General features: G+C 39.5%; 1 protein-coding gene and 1 non-coding gene across 2 annotated transcripts; one reads left to right on the top strand and one right to left on the bottom strand.

Moving 5' to 3' along the window:
* Nucleotides 1-1283: 1283 nt before the first annotated feature.
* trnat-cgu lies at nucleotides 1284-1355 on the top strand. Its single transcript has one exon. It is a non-coding gene; the product is annotated as a tRNA-Thr (tRNA).
* An 8549-nt stretch (nucleotides 1356-9904) lies between these two features.
* On the bottom strand, nucleotides 9905-12719 carry pla2g10 (phospholipase A2 group X). The gene is made up of 4 exons (XM_046042689.1): nucleotides 12634-12719; nucleotides 11329-11497; nucleotides 10534-10640; nucleotides 9905-10053 (listed from the first exon to the last, which is right to left on the bottom strand). The coding sequence occupies exons 1-4, from the start codon at nucleotides 12668-12670 to the stop codon at nucleotides 9905-9907; spliced, it is 462 nt and encodes a 153-aa protein (XP_045898645.1). The 5' UTR covers nucleotides 12671-12719.
* Nucleotides 12720-15803: the final 3084 nt, after the last annotated feature.

Here is a 15803-nt window from a genome sequence, read left to right as displayed (position 1 = left end):
CTTGCCATAAGCAGGTCAAGGTGAATACTCCACATCTGTGATTTTGCCTGCTAACTCATTCCCAATGGAAATGAGTCTTATTCATTTTTCAGACAGCCTCTAGGATATCTGATTCCCCCCCCCCCCCAAAAAAAGCCCCTCAGGCGAGCATTCATCTTTGATGTTTTGAAAAGAAAGCGAGAAAAGCTGCAGTCGGGCTTCATGCATATTGTATTGCTTAGAAAAGAATTACAAGCAGCCTACTGGTTCTCATAGTTATTATCTATGCAAGCTCAATCTCACTCTGCTCAATAAGGACTCAGAACAAAACATTTAAATTGAGTTTGGATATTAATGGTCTCCAGATCATTCCAGGTGATTATGGTGGCCCCCCTGACCTTTCCTCTAGCACGTTTGTTAAGCCTAAATTCCCTCTTGGCCAAACTTTGTGTTGTTTGAACTATATATTGTTTTGTGTCTGCTGTCATACATTCTTGTGGTATGTCAAAAACTGATGGTTATATATTGCTTCATTGCTTAAATCCTTCAATCCACATGTGAAAATCTATGTGAGTTCATGCTCCCAAGAACATGAACCTGTTGGGCACTCTTGACCAAATTCTCAACATTGCAGATTTCATTTCAAATATGCTGAGCATAATGTTCCAGGGCCTTTAAATTGTAATGACCCAGTGGATTTTCCATTTCACAAACTTTATATTATGCCCACTACATGTAAGATTTTAAGAAGTGCACAATGGTATGTTATGATGTTCATCCCATCCTACACGTTGATATTGCGGGTGTAATCATTTCAGCCTGTAAGAAGCATCACCAGTTTTGTTTTCAGAAAGTCTGATGTCAGCTCGTGCACTTTCGCTGACGCCAGATATACAGAAATTAGACTGTAGCAATTTAATCAGTCTTGAGCGAAAAAAAATAGTAAAGACTGTAGTGACCGAGCTCTCACCTTGTTGTTATCGTACGAAGTGGGAGTGCAGAGACCCCTGTTTGCTGAAATCTGCACAATATAGAGACAAGTTGTTCACACATGGTAGATAACAGCCTCCCCTTGTGGCCGAATTACAACAATACATTTATAGCGGAGGTTGGTTTGTCTCAGTCTCTCTTCTTTTATGGTCTCAGCAGCTCACGAGACGTCAGGTGTATGTTATGAGGAGGAAGTCGTGCCTCGGTAGAATAGGACAATTATAGTTGGCCTACTGCACCCTCCTATCTGTTCAATCACGGACAACATAAATAGTTACTCTACAAAAAAGGATCGAATGAAGAGGTTTAGCGCAGGCGCGGTGGCCAAGTGGTAAGGCGTCGGTCTCGTAAACCGAAGATCGCGGGTTCGAACCCCGTCCGTGCCTTTTGAACACCCGATCAGTCAATTTAAAACCATGACCAAGGCTACTTCTATTTTCACTGTTAAACCTTTAACACGTGTCACATATAAATATTAACTTTTTTTCTTTGACAGAAAACTCTTTGATACTTCAAACACAATTTTGACTTAGGAGTATTTTCCTTCAGTCGAGAAATTTATTTGAATTTAATCAAATGTAAATTTTAGGAGAAAGGCATTTTCCCCAGCTAGTGGGGTAAGATGCACCCCCTAAGCTTAATGTCTATTTTCTGACACATTAAAGAACCTTTTATTGATTTTTTTTTGTATCTTTAAGAAGGCAATGCCTAGGTAACATATTATAAAATAAAATAAATAGCAGTTGACAAATTCATTTGTATTTAATCAAATGTATTTTTTAGGGAAAAGGCATTTATATATATATATATATATATATATATATATGAACACAATAAAAATTGAACACAATAAAAAAAATTACAGCTTATTTTAACTGACAAAAAAAATTGATAAAATTAGGTCAGAATGGCTTTTATCCATCCATCCATCCATCCATCCATCCATCCATTCATCCATCCATCGTCAACCGCTTATCCTTCGTACAGGGTCGCGGGGGGCTGGAGCCTATCCCAGCTGACATTGGGCAAAAGGCGGGGTACACCCTGGACAGGTCGCCAGTATGGCTTTTATCAAATAACTTAAATAATTGTGATGAAACAGAGAACAATTTTAGTTCAGTGAGACTAGGGGCAGCCAGAAGAAATGTTGAGATTTTTTTTGTTTGACATTTTATGTTTTTTTGTTAGAATTACTGCGGGGGTTACAGCTTAAGTTAAAGATGTTTAAACCTCAGGGATTCTTCAGCTCCACCTGGTTGTCACCCTGCATCTCTAGTTTTTTTTTATTTGACTTACTCTCTCAATATAGGCTGTCTGCTCTGCAGCCATAAATAATAATTATTGATTTAAATGACACATAGAAATGTTATAATTCATTTATATACAGCACTGTGTTAGTAAATCCTATCTATACTAACATTTTGAAGTAATTTTAGAAGAAAATCAACAGAAAAATTATGAAATCTAAAGAGAGAAAGTTAATTTGTGACTCGAGAAATAGTTGGACAAAACAACGAGATAACAACAATGATCTCTACTTATTGAGAATATTAACTGAAATCTTTTCTGAATCACTTTCAGAAATCATGACTGGGAAAGGGAAAGATGACAAAGAATAAAATATCACACCTGAAGTCAAACCGTTGCATTTGTTTTCTTATTTAAATGTTTCATATTTGTTTTTTCTTTAAAGTTGTCAACATATTTAATCATATTTGCAGTTCAAAACCATCCATCTCCAAATCTGGTGATTTTGAATTTGAGGCTTCAGGTGGCAGGTCACAACCAGATATCTTAAAGATAACCAGACACAGAGCCTGGAACTAATTCAAGCACCGCTGTACTGTCTTCAAAGACACCAGGAGCCTTCTAAGGCATCACTGAATTCATTCTACATATAGGAACCCTAAAATATTGAGTTCCAGTAGCTTCTAGAGCATCCTGGAATGACTTCAAGGACTGCTTAAATGTCTTAAATGATCCAAACAGCCTTCTCAAGTTTCCTGGAAGTCCTTTAAGAAGTCTGGGGAAGCACTTTAACATGAATACTCAAAGTGCCTCAGTATCAAGGGATGGAACTCCACAGTACCACCTGGATGATGCACAGCAGCCATTTTGCGCTCATCACACAGCAGCTTGGGTTGGAGAGGGAGAGAAACTTAGAGCCATTTACAATGGGGGATGATAGGGTGGCCAAAAATTTGCCAGGACAACATGCAGGGAACCCCTTACTGTTTGCGATAAGTGCAATGACCACAGTGAGTCAGGACCTCAGTTTAACGTTGAAGGACCGCAACTCCTACAGCACAGCGTCCATGACACTGCACTTGGATCTATTCCAGCTACCACTTAGTTTTCCCAAGAGGTCTTCCCATGTAAGTACCAGCCAAGCCCACACCTGCTTAGTCTGGTGCAGAAACTCCAGTTCAGCCTGGAAAAAAACCTAGAAACGTGCACCAGCTGTGTCTGCTGCAAAATTCTGTCTAGAGCAGTAGGCTATGTGCCAACTATGCCACGTTATGAATTTCTGCTTAGATTTGAGACATTCGGCACAAAATAATCTTTAAACGTTGCTTAACTGTTTCATTCAGTCAGTTTCTTTTAATTCATGTTGTACTTGATTGCCCTGGTGAAGTTCTAGATAAGTAGCCTGCGCATTTTTACTCACTTGTTTGGAGTCAGTAGTCACTCAGACATTCATATCACTATTAATGTTCAATACAGTAATAGGAGAGGCACTATGGGCCTCCCGCACTCAGGGTGAGCCTGCATCATGTTTATGCACCGAAAGGCTCGGTGCAGTCATAAAACACAAAATGTGACTTATTGTTTGTTATTCTTTTCTAAAGTGAGAGCTAATGTTCAGCTATGCTAGGCAGATGATGTCAGTGGGTTTAAATGGTTGTAAAGTCACCCGAACAAACAAAGTCATATGCTACAAGAACAATGCTCATTCATATTGTTGTTTGGAGAGGTTAGATTTTTGGATACATGCATAGCCACACTTTTATTTTCTAAACTAAATGTCTTCATTTTAGGGTTGTTAGTATATGTAATTATGTTTGTCATTAGCCTTGAGGGATTATATGTTTAAAAACTAAAGCACAGGTTCTGGATAGATGGGCACACCAAAAAACACTGACAAACAGCTTTCTAACTTCAAGTCAACGTGAAATTTAGTACACTTGTAAACAAGGTGTTTGGGAACCAGAAAATGCAACATTTGAAGAGTTTATAATATACATTTAGGTAAGTCATTTAGTGTTATAGTTTTTTGAAAACCAAATTGTGCATTCACTATCCTATATTTTCACGGAGATTAATGCATTCAGTCATTTACATTTATATGTTTAATAGTACATGTGTCCTTTTTAGTATATGCTATCAATCAAAGTTTCTGCAACGTTTGCATGAGAAGTTACTAAGCATTACACAGATGTTTTGTAAATGGGCCTAGAAAGTGGTTAATTCAAGTGGGATTTCATTCAAACAGAAAGCTGACCTTCAGTATGTGTTTCAGATGTACAACAGTATGTTTAAAGATTGATCTTGCTCTTGCAGAGATCTTCTAAACTGAAGATGATGAAAGTGTATTTCTCAAAACACAGGGGTTTTGTTTTGAACCAAAAACAGGAGATTGCAGGTAAACCTCACTTTTGCCCAGTCTGCATCAGTCAGCAGTTTGTGTGTGCATTTTTCAGAATTTCATCAAATGTAATTGAATGTTTTTCATAATATTCTTTCTTAATTCTAAAATTGTTTTCACATCACAATGTGATAATGTTACTATAATCGTGCAGCTATTAAGCTGATACTGTTCTCAGACTAGTACAGTTTCCTGGGTAACACTTAGTGTAGCAGCATCAATGATTCATATCTAGTTCATGGCATGCTGCAGCGTATCATCACGTTCCATCTGTTGAAGTGACCCTTTGTAATCTGATGATAGGAAGGAAACAACTGGAAGCTGCTGTAGTGGTTTACAAAAGCCCTAGTCAGCAACATCCACAGCGCATCACTGGTGGATAATGTCCAACATCCAGCTGCCATCACTGTGAGAAGAAATGCTGCATTTAGCACATAAATCAGTACCTTGAAAATCAGATCCAGATGGCAAAATTGCTGGTTCTGGAGTTTATTCAGCATGATGGTGCAAAAGCATATAATCATATATGACACTATGAGCAGCTTTAACCATGTAAACAAACTAATTGCACCAAGGTTTGATCTACAAAGCTCCTTTTGGGCAGGTTGTTTATTGGGAATCTGTGTTGAGATAGTCCAAGATCATTTTTAACATGAGCACTGAAAAATGGCTCATGTTCATCATGCAGTCAAGGCTACTGAGATTGACATACATTAGTAAACTCATGCTGCAGTGCCAGCAGCTTGTTTCCATGGTAACCTATAAGATTTTTTTTGTGAATAGCATCATTAATAATAACACTGAGACCATAATCCATGAAAGTCATTGTAATTGTTTTTTTCCTCCCTGGGAGGATTTACTGCCATTAAGCTTTTGATAGATGACTGATGATGGTGAAAGAAGAAAAAAAGATAGTAAATGGTTTTCAAATCTGTCAATTTTAGATGATATTACTATTCAGATACAGATGGTCAAACATATCTAGAGACAGTTTAAATTAAATTTTTATGGTAAACAATCTTTAAAGAATGTTTACCATAAAAGTATATACGCCTATGTAAGCATGTGGCACAATCTCACACTTGTGGAAATGAGTGTCCCACATAACATTTCCTTCAGCAAGATTAGGAAGGCAATTATCAGGATCCTTCTAATTAGTTTTGCCTTTCACGGCTGCTGTTTAAATTCCAGATATAGCAACAGTATACGTGTCTGCATTCCTTGTGTTTTCATGATCAAAATTGTAGTGCCTTTTCCCAGTGTTTTTGTGGCACCAATGGAGGCTGTGTGGCGCAGGCCTGGACAGAAACATTTAACATGTGTCCTAACTGAGTCTCTCCAAGCTGGTTAAACAAGCTGGTTAAACAAGAATAATAAAAGCTGCCCTTCCAATTAGGAAACAACACAATGAACAGGAAATGTGCTGTCCTAAGTTAAAAACACACACACACACACACAAAACACACACATACCTCAAAAGCTGGAGTTAATTAGCCAGATTGGGTCACTACAAGCAAAAGTTGGAACTTCATCCTCAAAGTATTTGACACGGCTGGACCATACTTCCTAAATGTCTCATTATGTCTCCATGCCCCCATTTTCTGGTTTCTTCTTTTTTTGAACAATTTATGAATTACTGTAAATTCAGCCCCCTGGTGGAATCCTTAGGTAATTATAGATGATGCCCACATCTCTCATAGTCCAACTTAGCACTTGTCTAAATATGTACACATGCAAAACAGAGTTATATTACCATATAAATGAGCTGCTGAGTTGTTTACAGATTTGTTGCCCTTCCCTTCCTAAAACTCAATATATCATCACTTTGAATATTATTTACACACATATTAAACTCTGGTTATAAACACACATAAACTGGGTTTTTTTTCACATCATACCTGTAAACAAATATGTACATTTAAATATATTTACAAGGCCTGCAGCCATTTATTTCTGCCTTTGTGAGTGAACCACGCGGCTCTCTTTGTTGATTTCTTATTTTAATCTCCTCAAATTTCTCCTCTGCCACCTGCAAATAGAGAGAGTCTTCCAAGAAAAAAAATCTCATAGGAGATGTAAATAGCAGGAGGAAGAGAGTCTGTAAAATGAGGTATATTGGCATCAGGTCCAGATCTACTGTTGGCTCCACACACATTGATTTCCCTGTTTGTGTGGGTTGTAGCATTCTGAACTCAATGGAGATTTTCACACAATAAACGCAAAGGATTGTCGCCCACTAAAATCCCATATTCATGCTGCAACTGCATTTGAGGTGTAATTTATACATTTTATTTATATCATTATTCTTATAAAATTGAAATAATAATACTGATGTATTGACTTGTATAGACCAAACTCCAGACTCCACTTCAAATAGATCAAACAGACTTGGAGACCGTACTAACCTTTGAAACAAATAAAAAGAAAATCCTCTGTATTGTGACCAACCATTCACACTATGCCTGAACATAGCAGTCCAAAAAGACACGCAGATCCGACACTGGTAATACTTTGTTCTGCACATGGTTGTTATTGTTTATGTTTTGAGCTGTTTAAGCCAAGACTTCATTGTGTGCCATCTGGCTCTCGGGTGGGGAGCCAAACAGTTGATTAAAGAACGCAATTAGTGTGGAACAGGTTCTGTCAGCTCACCCGGCAGGGATTAAAGAATGCGCTTATTCATTGTGACAACCACGCCGTCATGCATGTGTAGGATAGGCAACCGGTGTTTGTTCAATCACAGGATTTTCTCAAGAGCGCCACGCTGCTCCAGAAATGTTAATGTGAGGTCAGATGAGTCTTTTCCAACCAGGATTTTTATGAAAGCTGGGGCACGTTGCACTGGATGCATCTCCTTTGAGATTTAAAAAGACCAGGTAGAGCTGTGAACTTTTACAACTCTCTAGTCAGCAATGACAGATAGAGTCCAGTCCGACAAGGGGCTTAAGGTAACGACAAAAGAGTCAGACGGTTTGATGGTAGCAACTGGCAAAAGAACATAGGACAAGTGAGAGATAATCAACAAGTCAAGAGCTGAAAACCTTAAAAGGCCACTTCAAGGCAGCAGGAATGGAAGAGAAGAGTGTGCTGCCAGAAAACCACCGCTAAACCTTCACAAGGAAGTGGAACTGGAAAAGAAAGAACGAGGATCCAGGCTGCTTTCATAGGGTCTCAGGGCTTCACGAGACAGCTGCCTGGGCAAAAATGAAATGCAAACCTTGTGTGATGCAGAGAAACATTTAGAGATTTGACATTCATCAAGTTCCCCTTTGAAAATTCTCCAAATTACTTCAGACACTTGCAACCAAGTAGGAGATGTCACTTTTGTGACATTAAATTAAAGATTTATGCTTTGAAAGCACAGCCTGTGTTACAACATCAGTACATTCAAACAGCTGGTGTATTGAATCATTCTGTATTACAGCTAAGAAAAATTATTAAGAAAAGTTATTTTCACCACAAAAATGAGGCAAGTGCATTTTTCTCTTCATGCTTATATAGCACAGGATGTTTACATATATCACTTGACATGACATATAATTTGTCAAGTCATCACTGAAGTGCAGAAAAACCTTAATTGCAGTACTATAAAAAGTTTATTTTATTTGCACAGATTATACGTAAAACGACATACACATATAGAAAAGTGGGACTTTGAACCACCCTTTTGAATGAAGCATATGACTTCCATAACTTCAGAGCTCAGTCCGCGGAAGGTTGGACACAATCAAGCAAGTGTTTGTGGGCCATGACCCAGATACTTGTTTCCAGCCCTGGACTGGACACTGTATCACAGCATCGTCTCCCATTTCAGTCCACACTCATGAACGATGCAACAAAGAAAGCAAAACTCGTAGACGATGTTTTGGAGCATGAAAGATCTTGATCTTGAACTTGTCTAAAACTTAGAGGGTTTGCTGTGATTACAGCCGTGGTAGTGATACTGTTTCGTGGGTGTCTGATGGGAAACAAAGGTTTTGATTTGACTGTGGGACTTCACTAGTTGGATTTGAAGGAGGTTCCCAAGCCAAACCCAAAACCAACTGTGGTGGACCAAAATAGAGTAATTCACAGCATGTATTAAACCCCACAGTCAATAACAGGCTCTTTGCTTAAACAAACCTTTATACATAAAATCCTGTTTTTTAACACAAATCTAAAAAAACAAAAATTTGCTTGGTTCCTGCAGTGTCAGTGTGCAAGTTTACTATTCGTGAACATGGCACCATCTACAGGAGAATATCTAGACTTCACACATCACAAACCAGGTGACGTCCTGCTGCTCTGATGACACAGTTTGTTTCTGTGGAGGCATCCCACTATACACAATTTGTAGATGTAACATGCTTCTGTTGTCTTTAGTACTCTGAGGAAAAGAACAAACTGTGGAACAGCCAATGAGATCGTGCACTTCATAATATTAAGGGTATATGAGATCACTTAATAGCTATTTAGTGACTGTAGCTTATTCTGTCGACTCCATGGGAAACAACCTGTAATCCTATTGTGATACTGCCAAAACCTTAAAAGAGAATGACCACATGGAGTTTTCACACATTTCTTTTTTTTTCACAACATTTAAGTTTTTTAAACAAAGCCTCAGCTGGCTGTCATGTCCCTGAAATAGCACTGACAACACAGCTGACATATTTCATAGAAAAAGGAAAGAAACCTGCTTTGCAGCAGACTCTAAAATAGAAAGGCAAGAAAACCTCAGTTTGCCCATTAGCGCACTACACTTCCAAATTTTTTTTTTTAAAACCAAGGAATAAAGTGTTGTCACAGACTTTCCAAAGGCACAGGGAGTCAGCTTCAGAGTTATAAAGAGGCCAACGCCTTGCACAGTATTTAAAACAAATAACAGCACTGTTGTGAGGACCGGCTATCTGATCTTCCCACTCACTGATTAACATTTGACCTTCTGGCTGAGCCTTGACTGAGTTTCAACTGCTCAAGTTGCCTTTTCATTATGTGGACTGCTGCTGTAATCCTGAGGACTTCTCAGGCATTCATGGGCTGCTCATGCCAAAATTTAGAGTTTATTTTCTGCAAAACAAATTTCATATAAAGGTATGTGTAAAATCACAACACTGTTTTACTCCTCACACAGATCATTATGTGTTCTCACAAAGAGTCTGATAATGATGTGACATTGAGAACAGTAAAATATAACACAATGTAAAGCAAAAATGTAGAGTTTCTGATCTTGAGAGCAATGCCATTCCCATTATTGCTGTAACATGTTATATTTACAAAAGGCACATAGGACATGCAAATGCATTTATTGTGTTAGTAAATATTACAAGTAGGGTGTTCATCACCACAGAGAAAATCTGGCCATAAGGCATATTTCCGGATGAAAGGTGCTTTTCTCAAACATTTGGCAGCATCTCTGTCACACTTGCACAGCAGCTTTTCACATTTGTCCTTCAAATCATCTGCAATGAAGAACATACATGTCTTTTTTCAGTGACAAGCTGAAAAGAGGATTTCCATTAAAAATACTTTTTGAGCAGTTTTCTCGTTAACATTGTGACATTTGTTGTGATTCGAATGCCTGCACTGTGGCTGGAAAAAAAGAAACAAGCCACTATTTATTGGTACTGAAATGTGTAAACCTCATTTAGGCCATTGCTATGTATGTACACAATCTACTGTGGTTCATGGGGTCTTAAAATACTATTAAATATTATATTAGAAACATCTTGTCTTTCCCCCACAATTAGCTGCCTGCATACTGTTTTCATAAACTCCAGGGATATTTGTACATCACACACAGCCTGGTCTGTGTCTCACTTTTAGATCATACTCATGCCATTGTGTTATGGCATCATGTTACCGTTTGCTGCCACAAAAAAAGCATCATCTACCTTATTTTCTAAATAACAAAGAAAAAAAGTTTCATATAAATGCAATACCACACTCAGATGCCTTGTCCTCACACTTCCATTGATACTGGGCTGTTTTGGTTTGGCAGCCAAGACGTTCTGCATCTCCATAACAGCAATCATGTCTGTGACAACACCTACATACAGAAAGATTAACAACAAGATAAATGTTTTGTTTTGGAGCCTGAACTCTAGACTTGACAAGGCAGGGTCAAGAAAGCAGTTGGTGGAACGTCACAGCGCTGTGGTCTGAATCACACCACAGCTATTTTGAAAGGCAGGGGCAGGATCACCACACGGGTTTTCACAGCAGATAGTTAGCAGTTAACTGTTTTGAGGGGGTTTGGTGTCTTGCGGTGAAGAAGGAAAAGAAGGAGACGGCAATTAGGATTTGGGTGTGTAATTTTTGGGGCCTATCTGGAAGTACCCACTGGAGCATGTGAGTATGCTGAATTTGGACATCGTTCCCCGCTTCCATCCTGTCGCACAGCATTTGTGGTTCAGTCGACTCATTCATAAACGGAAACTGTGTGTAAACGAGCAGGATGTAGGACGACTAAGAAGAACCAAAGGTATCCAGGAGGAGGAAATAATGTGCCTTTGTCATTGCCACATTGCCTTTGCATGGTGAATTATATCTTTTGCATCACATAATGTATAGGTGGGCCATATATAGTGTCAAGTGAATGTTTACACTTCGGTACACTCTATCATCAGGTATCCAGGCATAATTTTCCTGAAAAAGGCAACAAAAAACCAGACTTGACCATGTTGTATTTTCTTTAGTCAGGTTTGGGAAGAGCGTAATTAAAGCTGGTGCCTCACCAGTCTGCCCTGTCTCTGGGCCAGCCCTGACCACCCAGTCCACAGTAGCATCCGTACATCATGTAAGCCAAGGCAGATCTCCCTGTGCTGCATTTGATGGCTCCTGCCAACTCGAGTAACCCTCTTTTTGTCCGCTGGGACCTGCGTGTCGCCACAGAGGCCACGGCCACTGCAGAGAGATATAAACAACAAAAGAGGACGAGCAAAGTCATCTCTCTCTTTGTCAACAAGTTTCAGTTTCTTTACACCTATCCACACTGTTTAGTATGGTTCAGTCCTCCTGTTTTGGTTTGATGCAGTATGGTATTCAGGGGTGGACGCAGTAATAGAAACACTGGTGTCTTTGACACAGTCTTAACAAAATTATTTTCTTTTCAGCATTATTATTGTCTTGCCTGTGTACACTTGGTTAGCCCTTTATTAGATAGGCAATTCAGTCTAATATAATATTCAAACAAACAATTAACAAAGCAGACCTCTATGAAGGTATGTGGCTGAACTACTACTCCCATCAGCCGCTCTACTAAGTCTAACAAGTAAAACCTGCTATCTGAACACGCACTTGCCTTTAGATAAATAACATAGACATTTAGTGAACGAGCTTTTGAGGCCGTTGCATCCAGACTTTGAAATGCACTGCCAGCATTCTTACGTTCTGCAGATTCTTTTAAAAGAAATCTGTTCAGACGGGAGTTTGGGTAACCTGTATGCACCAGGTCTGCATCTTCTGTATTTATTTGTGTATTTTATTATGTACTATGCATTTGTTGGGCATTTTTACCATGAGCCGTGGTAATGTGACATATCATATTACATCTGGTGCAATCATTATATATTTATATTACATGCTGTGCTGTTAGTTCACTTCCTCTTCCCGTGGTGTGCGTGAGTATTTTATCTTCTGTGTTTTTATTCTTGTACGTTAATGTTTTTGTATGGCCCTTGGTGCCTCTTTAAAGCACTACACTACAAATAAAGTTTACTTACTTACTTACTTTCTTACTTACCACTCAACCTAAGTAACAGAACACCAGAAAGCTACACTCTGCCTGGACACCTGAATCAGGGTCAGGCTTGAAATGACGGGACAGTAGATAATGTTGTGCAAAAACAGTTTAGCTTGTCTGCATTTGACCTCTTAGAATAACACTTTCACTGAATCACTGTGCATATGTAAACAGACTTAATTTCCACTTCAAGGCACTGAATCTACATGGACTGCCTTTGTGTCCTTAAAAAACTTCTTAACTCTACTGCTTTTTATCACTAATTGGAGCTCCACTACAAAGGAAATAATCAACTTACCAGATAACAGGAGAAGTATCCGGTAAAACGCAGTCATGGCAAGAAACAGGCAGCTGAACCCCAGACCAAGTGTTTTTCACTTACAGTCTGTGAGTGTGGCATTGAGTGGAGAGCTTTTTTTAGAGGCTGTGTGAATAATCTCCTGAGCATCACCATTGGCCAGAGGCTAATCCAGTGTTTGTCAAACTGTACGCCCCCTTCAGGAAACAGCCTGAAGCTGTTTTACTGCTTCTTCACAGCTCTGTAAGACCTGTGTTTGCAGCTCATCCGCATACGAAGATAGCAATGAAAACAAATTGGTTTATCTATTGTTTTTTTCTTTTATTTATGTATTAGCATCACTGTGTCTTGCCTAAATGTTATTTTTGCCAATGCCAGGGCCTCTAAAAATCACAGACAGAGAAGTTGGGGTGTTGGGATGTTGCGCCAATCGTGCACCAAAAGACTGACAAGAAAAGTTTCTGACTATCTTGCTGAGCCACATGTCACATAGCATATATTTTACAGATAAGTATCACTCTGGATGCTGTTTTTAATTATAGATTAATGGTTCTCACATAAAACTCAAGTCAGTCTGAGCTTTTCCAAATAAATCCTGTATTCATACAGTATGGTAAAAAAATTAAACACATACCAAAAAACAAGAAGATCCTGCTGGCGTCTGCGGGCTAATTTTTTAACACATATATGGTTACTGCAAACAACACTATATATGGTTCCACTTCCTCCCAACAAATGCACCCAGACTTGCAGATTATTGTAATTGTGCTCTAATAATATAGATTTCCCTCACGCATCTCATCCGTTTTCTTCCCCTTGGAAATAAACATGTCAGTAGGGGTGAATAGAACAGGGCTTCTCTCCGTAAAACAACCACTCAGACATACTACAGCTATCATTATTGTCAGTGTGATTTACTGAGCAGCACTCCAAGTGTCTCACAGCTCAGTTTGTTTATATGACAAATTGCAGACCTGATCTGAAAATGGCATGAATTGTGTCATATCTTTGCTTTTCATCTTTTTATGATGTTTTCTGAAAGTATATTTTCAGCTCTGCCGCACTGGACTCCATCGTCATCCATAAAGTGGTAATGTCAGTGCAGCTAAATCATAAAAGACACACGCTTTGGGTTTTGATAAGAGGGGACACATTCACAGTTTTCTGTGATTCAGTTCCCCAATGATGCTTCTGCACAATGTGAGATAAGCGCCTCCTACTGGCAGTTATTATAGCTAACAGGGTGACTGCATCAGAGGAGACGCATCCCTCAATCCCTGTATATCTGATTATTTTTAGCTCAACCTGCCAATTGCCACAAAACGTCCAGTCAACATTTAGATCATATCAGGCAGAACACATCTGGCTGAAAGCTGTTAATGTTAATGTGAAGCAGTTACAAATGTGCAATGATCTCAACAGAAAGCAAAATCCCAGACAATGTACAGTGTTAAATTCTGGTTTTGTTGACATAAGTCTCCCAGAAGACTGAGGGTGAGATGATATGTGAATGACAGTAAGATTGCACATAAACAAACGATCCAAAAATACATTTTTCAGATTAAATGACAAACACTCGACAAAAGGCAAGATGAGTTTCAGCCTGAGAAACTTAATTTAACAACAAATCGAGTATGTCTTGGGGTGGAATAAACACCAAAGTAAACTCTGGACTGTTGTTTTCACTTTGGCATAATGGATTTGACAATTCACACATCACTTATAAGATGCAGAAAGAGGAAGTCACTCTTCAAAGGAGCAGTGTTCTGTGGTACAAAAGGATAATTACTGCTGCTTTAGTGTTTTTTTTAATGTTTGATCTGTTTGTTGTCTGCCCTGCTGGGAGTCTGTGGGTGAATTCTTCCTGAATGAGAATCAGTAGCTCCAATCTAATTTTGGGAAAGAAAAATAAGTCAGGAAAGGATGAAAATTAAGACCAGGGCATGTGTTTCCTCACACAGATCTATATGTCTGCTGCTCTCACGTATTTGTACTTGTTTTGATAACTCTTATTAAACAGAGTGCAAACTTAATTTGTAGATGACAAAATTTCAGATCAAATAAATTATGAAAAAAAGAAAAGAAAAGAATGGTTGAATTGATTCCAGAAATAAGGACCATTGCTATTACTAATTTAATATTTCCCGGTATCGCTATTTCTATGTACACTGCTCAAAAAAATAAAGGGAACACTTAAATAACACATCCTAGATCTGAATGAATGAAATAATCTCTTCTCTCAATCTCTCGTACTCCTTTCTTTACATAGCTGAATGTGCTGACAACAAAATCACACAAAAATTATCAATGGAAATCAAATTTATCAACCCATGGAGGTCTGGATTTGAAGTCACACTCAAAATCAAAGAGGAAAACCACACTACAGGCTGATCCAACTCTGATGTAATGTCCTTAAAACAAGTCAAAATGAGGCTCAGTAGTGTGTGTGGCCTCTACGTGCCTGTATGACCTCCCTACAACGCCTGGACATGCTCCTGATGAGGTGGCGGATGGTCTCCTGAGGGATCTCCTCCCAGACCTGGACTAAGGCATCCGCCAACTCCTGGACAGTCTGTGGTGCAACGTGGCGTTGGTGGATGGAGCGAGACATGATGTCCCAGATGTGCTCAATTGGATTCAGGTCTGGGGAACGGGCGGGCCAGTCCATAGCATCAATGCCTTCCTCTTGCAGGAACTGCTGACACACTCCAGCCACACGAGGTGTTGTCTTGCATTAGGAGGATCCCAGGGCCAACCGCACCAGCATATGGTCTCACAAGGGGTCTGAGGATCTCGTCTTGGTACCTAATGGCATTCAGGCTACCTCTGGCAAGCACATGGAGGGCTGTGTGGCCCCCCAAAGAAATGCCACCCCACACCATTATTGACCCACCGCCAAACCGGTCATGCTGGAGGATGTTGCAGGCAGCAGAACGTTCTCCACGGTGTCTCCAGACTCTGTCACGTCTGTCACATGTGCTCAGTGTGAACCTGCTTTCATCTGGACTCTGTTTCTGACCGTTTGAGCAGATTCATGCACATTTGTGGCCTGCTGGAGGTCATTTTGCAGGGCTCTGGCAGTGCTCCTCCTGCTCCTCCTTGCACAAAGGCGGTGGTAGCGGTCCTGCTGCTGGGTTGTTGCCCTCCTACGGCCTCCTCCACGTCTCCTG

The sequence above is a fragment of the Micropterus dolomieu genome, linkage group LG02, assembly GCF_021292245.1.
Source record: "Micropterus dolomieu isolate WLL.071019.BEF.003 ecotype Adirondacks linkage group LG02, ASM2129224v1, whole genome shotgun sequence".
Lineage (NCBI taxonomy): Eukaryota > Metazoa > Chordata > Actinopteri > Centrarchiformes > Centrarchidae > Micropterus > Micropterus dolomieu.
This window is presented reverse-complemented; position numbering and strand designations above follow the sequence as displayed.

Excerpts from the sequence above, each read along its gene's own strand:
- pla2g10 (XM_046042689.1), bottom strand. The coding sequence starts at position 12,670 with ATGACTGCGTTTTACCGGATACTTCTCCTGTTATCTG. Across the intron at positions 11,498-12,633 it reads GATACTTCTCCTGTTATCTG|TGGCCGTGGCCTCTGTGGCG; the intron begins GTAAGTTGATTA and ends ATCTCTCTGCAG. Across the intron at positions 10,641-11,328 it reads CCCAGAGACAGGGCAGACTG|GTGTTGTCACAGACATGATT; the intron begins GTGAGGCACCAG and ends TTCTGTATGTAG.